Source organism: Neophocaena asiaeorientalis, unplaced genomic scaffold, assembly GCF_003031525.2.
Source record: "Neophocaena asiaeorientalis asiaeorientalis breed wild unplaced genomic scaffold, Neophocaena_asiaeorientalis_V1.1 scaffold40, whole genome shotgun sequence".
NCBI lineage: Eukaryota > Metazoa > Chordata > Mammalia > Artiodactyla > Phocoenidae > Neophocaena > Neophocaena asiaeorientalis.
In genome coordinates this window covers 14,968,720-14,975,887 of record NW_020185335.1, presented here as the reverse complement: position 1 = coordinate 14,975,887, position 7,168 = coordinate 14,968,720, and the positions used below count along the sequence as shown (strand labels likewise).

The following is a 7,168-nucleotide window of genomic DNA, read 5'->3' as shown; positions in this document are numbered from 1 at the left end:
AAGTTAATCATTTTTTAAAGATACTGCGTTTAGGGGCTTCCCTGGTGGCACAGTGGTTGAGAGTCCGCCTGCCGATGCAGGGGACGCGGGTTCGTGCCCCGGTCTGGGAAGATCCCACATGCCGCAGAGCGGCTGGGCCCGTGAGCCATGGCCGCTGGGCCTGCGCGTCCGGAGCCTGTGCTCCGCAACGGGAGAGGCCACAACGGTGAGGGGCCTGCGTACTGCAACAGCAACAACAACAAAAAAGATACTGTGTTTAAATATCAGAGCTTAAAATTTTACACTCTTTCCACGTAGATAAACAGCTCTGTATCTTATTAAATGCACTCAGATTAATGTCCTCGATCAGAAGGCCATCATGTGGCATTGGGAGTATTTTTACAGCTTTTACCAACTGCCTTCACAACCGTCAGGGTGCAGCCACACCGAGCCTACTGCAGAGCATCAAACTGTCCGTGTTACAATAGGAACCTGCCCTTAGAGGGACCCTGGGCTTGGTCGAATGTTCTGCTGTCCTCGCCTTAAGACTCTTAATCATTTTTGAACAAGGGGCCCACGTTTTCACTTTGCAGTGGACCATGTGTGAACGAATGAGCGAGAGAAGAAATTGAGGGCATTGACATGGAGCTACCATTTGACCCGCTGATGAGAAATGAAATGTGTGCACAAAAACCTGTACACGAATGTTCCAGCAGTGTTATTCACAACAGCCCCAGAGTGGAAACAACCTAGGTGTCCATCAACTGATGATGGCTCAGTAAAATGTGGTCCAGGGAATTGCCCGGGGGTCTGAAGGCCCAGGTTCGATCCCTGCTCCAGAAACTAAGATCCTACAAGCCGTGTGGCACGGCCAAAAAAAAAATGTGGCCCATCCATACGGTAGAGTACTACTCAGCCATACAGAAGATTGAACTCTGTCTAAGGAGAGATGCTGTAGTCCAACCGTAAGAGGACACAAGAAGGTGGAAGGGGGCTCTCGCCAGAGCCCGGAGCCTGGACTTCCAGGTTCGAGAACTGTGAGAAATAAATGTCTGTTGTTGAAGCCCTCCAGTCTGCGGTATCTGTCATGGTCGTCTGAGCTGACTAATACGTTCTATTTACATGGAATATCAGAAGAGGCAAATCCACAGAGTCAGAAAGTAGGTGAGAGGTTACCAGGGGCTGGGGGTGGTGGGATGGGGAATGACTTAATGGGGACAAAAGTTCTTTTAGGGGTGATGAAAATATTCCAGAGTCAGGCAGTTGTGATGGTTGTACAACTTCGTGAATATACAAAAAACCATTGAATTGTGCACTTTAAAAGGGTAGATTTTGGGGGGTGGGAGGAATTGGGAGATTAGGTTTGACACATATACACTATTGACAGTAGGTATAAAATAGACGACTGTCGAGAACATACTGTAGAGCACAGGGAACTCTACTTAATGCTCTGTGGTGACCTAAATGGGAAGGAAGTCCAAAAAAGAGGGGATATATGTATATGTATACATATATGTATACATATACATATATACATATATGTATGTATGCATATATACATATGTATGTATACATATATATGTATGTATACGTATATGTATATGCATAGCTGATTCATTTTGCTGTACAACATTGTAAAGCAACTATACTCCAATAAAAATTAATTTTAAAAAGGGTAGATTTTATGTCGTATGAATTATACTTCAATAAAGCTATTCTTTTTTTAAAAAAAGAAAAGAGCAACTAAGCCTGTGTACCACAACTACTGAGCTTGCGCTCTAGAGCCCGTGAGCCACAACTACCGAGCCCGCGTACTACTCCGCGGCACGCGGGATCCTCCCGGACCGGGGCACGAACCCGCGTCCCCTGCATCGGCAGGCGGACTGTCAACCACTGCGCCACCAGGGAAGCCCAAGATTGTAATTGTTTAGCATTGTAACATATGGATCCCAAGCTTCTGTGTATAAATCTGTACATAAATCTATACAGGGGTGAAGCGAAGCTGCTTGCAAGGTGGGAGGGGGCGCTGGGTGCCCTGCTGAGGAGCCATGGGGCCATGGGAGGCTCCTAAGCAAGGCAGTGACAAGAAGGGCGCGGCAGGAGGTTATTTGATAACCCCCGTCTGACAGCTCTTGGGTCTGGATCACCCGGGGGTCCGCCGCGTTTCCCCTGGTTTTCAGCGAGCTGGCCCTTTTTCAGCACACGCCTTGTATTTTCAATTTGCTGTGGGACATTGTGGATGAATTATCTACTCCCAAAGAAGGCGAGGCTTCATTCTTCCCGGCAGGTGGTTTTAGCAGATCACTGGGGCCTGTTGAGATTTGCTTCTAGTCACCAGGGCTGGTCCGTGCTCCCGGGGAGGAGGCCGTCTACGCCCACCTCCCCGTCCGCAGGCTCCATCTGCAACCTGTCTCTCCCAGTGCCACACGCTGCTGGCTCCGCGCCGCGGACCTTTCCCCCGGGTGCTTCCCGCTGGTTCCTGAGGTTTTCTCCAGGGCGGGAGCTTCCCCTCAAGCCCCGGCCGGTGTGTGCCGCCTCCTCAGCTCAGCAAGGCTGTGCTTGCTGCTTTCTGTGCCCCGACGCCACGGTGGGTGCAGGGCTCACGTTGCCCTCTGCCTTCGCTCAGGGCTCATCCCCTCGACCCCGCCCCAAACGCCTCAACGTATGCGTGTGTGTCTTTATGAGTTTGTCCAGGGGCGAGGGTGAGCCCCGCACGAGGGCTTCTGTCTGAAAGCCACATTTGCGAAAATGAATCTGCTGGACGGACCCACCGCGAGGAGGGAACCAGGAGTCCTCGCCTCTCCAAGCGACCGGATGCCAGTCAGCCACCAGAGGGCGCGCCAGTCCGGGCATTTGGGGTCCCATGCTGGGAGGGCCTCAGGCTCCTGGACGTTCAAACGCTGTCCGTCCCCTGCACTAGCTCACGGTCACGTGGTGAAGGGCACAGGTGGGCGCAGGCTCATGTGCGGGCCCTGATGTGCACACACGTGCACGCTCCCCCATCTTCATCCAGACCCCACTCACATCACAGCAGTCCCTACGCAGACGCAGTGAGAGGGCTCCACTCTCAGGAAAGGATGGGCTCCACCGTCAGGGGTGCTGACCCCGTGGGACCCCTCGTCCCTCCAGGCTCCATCCTGCCCTCATGGGGTTCCCGGCACTGACCCCACCTGGCTTCCTTCCCTCCCTGGAGACATCCAGGGGCAACCCTGAAACCCAGTCAACAGGTGGCTGCCTGCCCCTGTCTCATGAGGTTCACAGGCCCCGGGGAGGTTAGGGGAAAGGGGTCCTGGGACCTCCTCGCCTGAAGCTGTGTTTTTTCTGTGGCCCCAGGGCCCCTCGCACGGCAGAGCCTGGGCAGGCTGGTCCTGGTGAATGAATGAATGAATGAATGAATGATTTTTTTTTTTGGCCTCGCCGCACGGCTTGTGGGATCTTAGTTCCCCCACCAGGGGTCGAACTGATGCTCTCAGCAGTGAAAGCGCGGCATCTTAACCGCTGGGCCGCCAGGGAGGTCCTGATGAGTGAATACTGAGCTAAGGGATGAAGGTCAGCTCAGTTCCCACCTCAAGGCCTTGATCGAGGACCCGGGGTTCCCTCCTGCGGTGACAACCCGGGTGCGGCACTTTCACACCCCAACACCGTGCTCCACTTCGGCCCCCAAAAGAGCCCATGTGAACCCGCAGGCCATGCTGTGGTCCAGCCAGCAGCGTCCTATGCTGAAGACAAGTAGACTGTGGTGGCCGGGCTCCAGGACGGCCCCAAGGGATCCTGCCTGCCTGCGGGGACTGAGCTCCCCAGCAGCCCCTCAATCTGGCTAGGCCTTGGCGACGCAGGGGACAGGGTGCTGAGCTGTCGTGTCGGGAGCCCGGTTGTCTGCTGGTCTGGCTGCAGGGAGAGGCAGAGGCCCCGTCCAGCCGGCCCATCCTCCCCGTGGGCACTAGACAGGCAGCCGGACACCGTCCCAGCCATCGTCACGTGCAGAAGAGCCGCTGGCAGAAAGGCAGGATAACAAGCAAGCTGTAGTGCCAGTCCTGCGCTGGGGGTGGTCAGTCACCTGGCACCAGACGACCAAGGCGGCAGGGGCGCTGCCATGGCGGGGACCAGGCGCCCCACCCACAGGTGCCCAGCCTCTGTGTGAGCTCACTGCCTGAGTGTGACTTTTCCCCTTTCAAGCACCAGCCTGCCTAGTCTCTTTACACCTACAGCCTTCTGTCTCTGCCTCCATCTTCTTTGACGCAGACATCACGTCACTCTCCAGGAGTACCTCCCACCCCACCCCTTCCTCACCTGGCCTGGAGCCATCCACTCCTCTCTGCTCAGATTCCAGCAGAACCCATGGCCAAAAATACCCAGGCATGCTGCTCAAATATTCATTAATAACCAGACAGTGTGGCCACCAACCAGCCAGAAGGGCCTCCAACATAGGACCGGACATTTACGCTTTGGATCCCGGGCCGTGGAGACGTCTAGATGGTTCCAGGGAGTAGCAGGGCATCAAGGTGGAGGGCCTTGGGACCAAATACAGGAAGGATCCCATGAGACAGGCAGCCTTTCAGTGGGGCATTTCATTTCCTTTTCTTTCTTTCTTTTTACAATATATTTTAAAAATATTTATTTATTTGGTTGCACGTGGTCTTAAGTTGCGGCAGGCTGGTTCCTTAGTTGCAGCTCACTGGCTCCTTAGTTGCGGCATGTGAACTCTTCGTTGTGGCATGCATGTGGGATCTAGTTCCCTGACCAGGGATTGAACCCAGGCCCCCTGCAGTGGTAGCTCGGAGTCTTATCCACTGCGCCACCAGGGAAATCCCTCGTCTCTTTTCCTAACTACAGCATCAACCCACGTTTGTCGATGCAGACAGAGAAACAAGGTGACCCAGGTGCTGGGTGTCCCTTTTCTCCAGACATTTCTGGAGCCTGTGGCCTAGGACACCAACTTTGTAGAAGGAGAGATTTGGGTTCAGACACCAGCTTTACCATTGACTAGCTCTGTGGCTTTGAGCTAACCAACTTGTGTCTGTGAGGCTCTGCTTTCTCTTCTGAAAAACGGTGACAATAACAGTTGTCACCATGAGGGGATAGTTGTGATGGCCACACAAGATGCCCAGGGCCGGGCCCCATGCCTGGCACATGCCAAGCTCCTGGAGGATGGCTGCTATTAGACACGAATACATTTTGCAAACAGGTGAGAGCGCTCACCTACGGTTTGCAGCCCGCCCTTTAACTCAACGGATCGCATGCCAGTCAGTTTTTCTCAACCACATCTGTTTTAACTGCCAGACATCCAGCTGTGGGGACATAGCATCAAGTCCTTACCACTCCGAGTGGACATCTAAGTTGTCAGCGAGTTGTCTTACTGTGAACAAGAGCTCCGTAACTGTGTCATACCTGGGAGAAGCCACCGAGGGTTTCTGGGCTGCTTGGGCGGGGTGTTGCTGGCTGCAGGACTCCAGGGGCACCCGGAGGGTGGAGACGCAGGGAAGTCTGTGGGTTGTGGTCTGTCCACAGGTGAGCTAGTGGGTGAGAACTCATGGTGCATGGGGCATTCTATACATAGGTGCTGGGCGGCGATGCCTCTGCCCCTCTGGCACGTTTTTCCTGTCCGAGAGAGAGAAGGAGGAGCCCCGCGCCCAAGAGCAAGGCGAGTGGTGTAGCGCGAGGGCCAAATGTGAGGCTGAAGACAGATTGTAGTCCAGCCTGGTGATTTCAGCACCAGCCAGGAGGACAGCAGTCGAGAGCTGTCCTGGGAGCGGAATTCCCAGGGGAGGGCCATCCTGGAGGAGAGGGGAGAGGTGCAGGAGATGGGTTAGGGGTGGCAGGGAGAGCCAGGGAGATCCCCTGCCCACCGGGTACTGCGGAGCCCTCCGTGTGGCCCTCCCAGTGTTCCAGGCAGCCCCAGTGGGGAGCTGGGCTGCCATCCTTGGGGCAGTGGGACCACAGCCTGCCCGGCATGCTGTCGCTTCTGCCGCCCTTTCTCCTCCCCAGCGGCCCTGCCCCCGCCTCCACTCATCTCTGTGTCCAGCCAGGTCCTGGGAATCACATCTTGGGGACCAAGCAGATGAAAATGCACTCAGAGAGGATTCACGTACAGGAGTGTTCACCGCAGTGGCGTCTGAGTCCCCCAAACTGGAAACAACCCAGAAGTCCACTGAGAGTCCATCCTGCGTGGACATGCTGCAGCCCAGCCCTGCGGCAGAGAATCACACAGCAGGGGAAACGGATGAGTTGGTTAACACAGCCAGGTGAGTCCCCACCCGCCGGTGTCAGCGGAATAAGCAGGACACAGTTGCAGTGGCTCCGGTTATAGAAAGCTCCGAGGCGGGCACGACACAAGACAGTGATGGGGACGCCCCCAGGGTGGGGGCGGGCGGTGGCACCCATGTGCTCGCTTTATTCATTCAACCGTTGTTTCATGTTTCGTGCACCTTTCTCTGAGTCTACTGTGTTCCAAAATCAAGACGTGAAGAGACAAGAAAGGACACTAGGTGTCGCTGGTCTTTCTGGGAGACGTATTCAAGGGCGCTTCGCCTGGACGCTCCATTTGGTGGCCAGGGATCCGCACGCTACCCAGGTCCCTCCAGCCTGAGGCATCCGGGCCTGGCACTGGAGTCTGCAGTTTGAATGCCTTGGAAGAGCCAGGCCGCTGGCCATCTGGGGGTGCCAGCTGCGATTCCTGCTTTCCGAGCCAGCGGAGGGGTGCTTCGGGCCAAGAGAAGGTGTGCCAGCCGTGGGGTGCACAGCGGCAGCCCCAGCCCGGCAGGAAGGGTGGGGCATCCCTGCTCCCTGGAGCCCCCAGGCCAGGGCCCCAGTCCCGCTCCTGCACCCCTGCCCGGGCCTCAGCCTCCCAGCCAGCACGGCGCTCAGCTCAGGGTCCTCTCCGCCTCTCCAGATCACAGTGGAAGGTCCTCGGGGGGCGGTCCCCACACCAGACTCACCTTCAGATGCCAGACATCGGAGCCCCCCGCCCCGGTAATCCCAGCCTCCCAGGTAAGGGGACCAGTCCTCGCCCTCCCCACCTCCTCCCTGGGTCTCCGCCTCTTCCTGTCAGGCTCTAGGGGCTCAGCGGGCTAGCGGGGTCCTTCCCAGCCTGGCGAACCTGTGGCCTGGGGAAGGCAGGGGGTTGGGCTTTCTCCTCACAGGTGTCCCTGCGGGGGAAGCTGTCTCGGCTGCCTCCAGCCCCGCAAGGGCA

General features: G+C 56.4%; 1 protein-coding gene across 1 annotated transcript in view; it reads left to right on the top strand.

Moving 5' to 3' along the window:
• The first annotated feature begins 2,727 nt into the window (after positions 1 to 2,727).
• LOC112393486 (uncharacterized) overlaps positions 2,728 to 7,168 on the top strand; it is an 8,158-nt gene continuing 3,717 nt past the window's right edge. The window contains exons 1-3 of the mRNA XM_024735738.1: positions 2,728 to 2,926; positions 6,567 to 6,695; positions 6,869 to 6,966. Coding sequence (XP_024591506.1) covers positions 2,728 to 2,926; positions 6,567 to 6,695; positions 6,869 to 6,966 — 426 coding nt within the window. The remainder of the gene's footprint in view (positions 2,927 to 6,566; positions 6,696 to 6,868; positions 6,967 to 7,168) is intronic.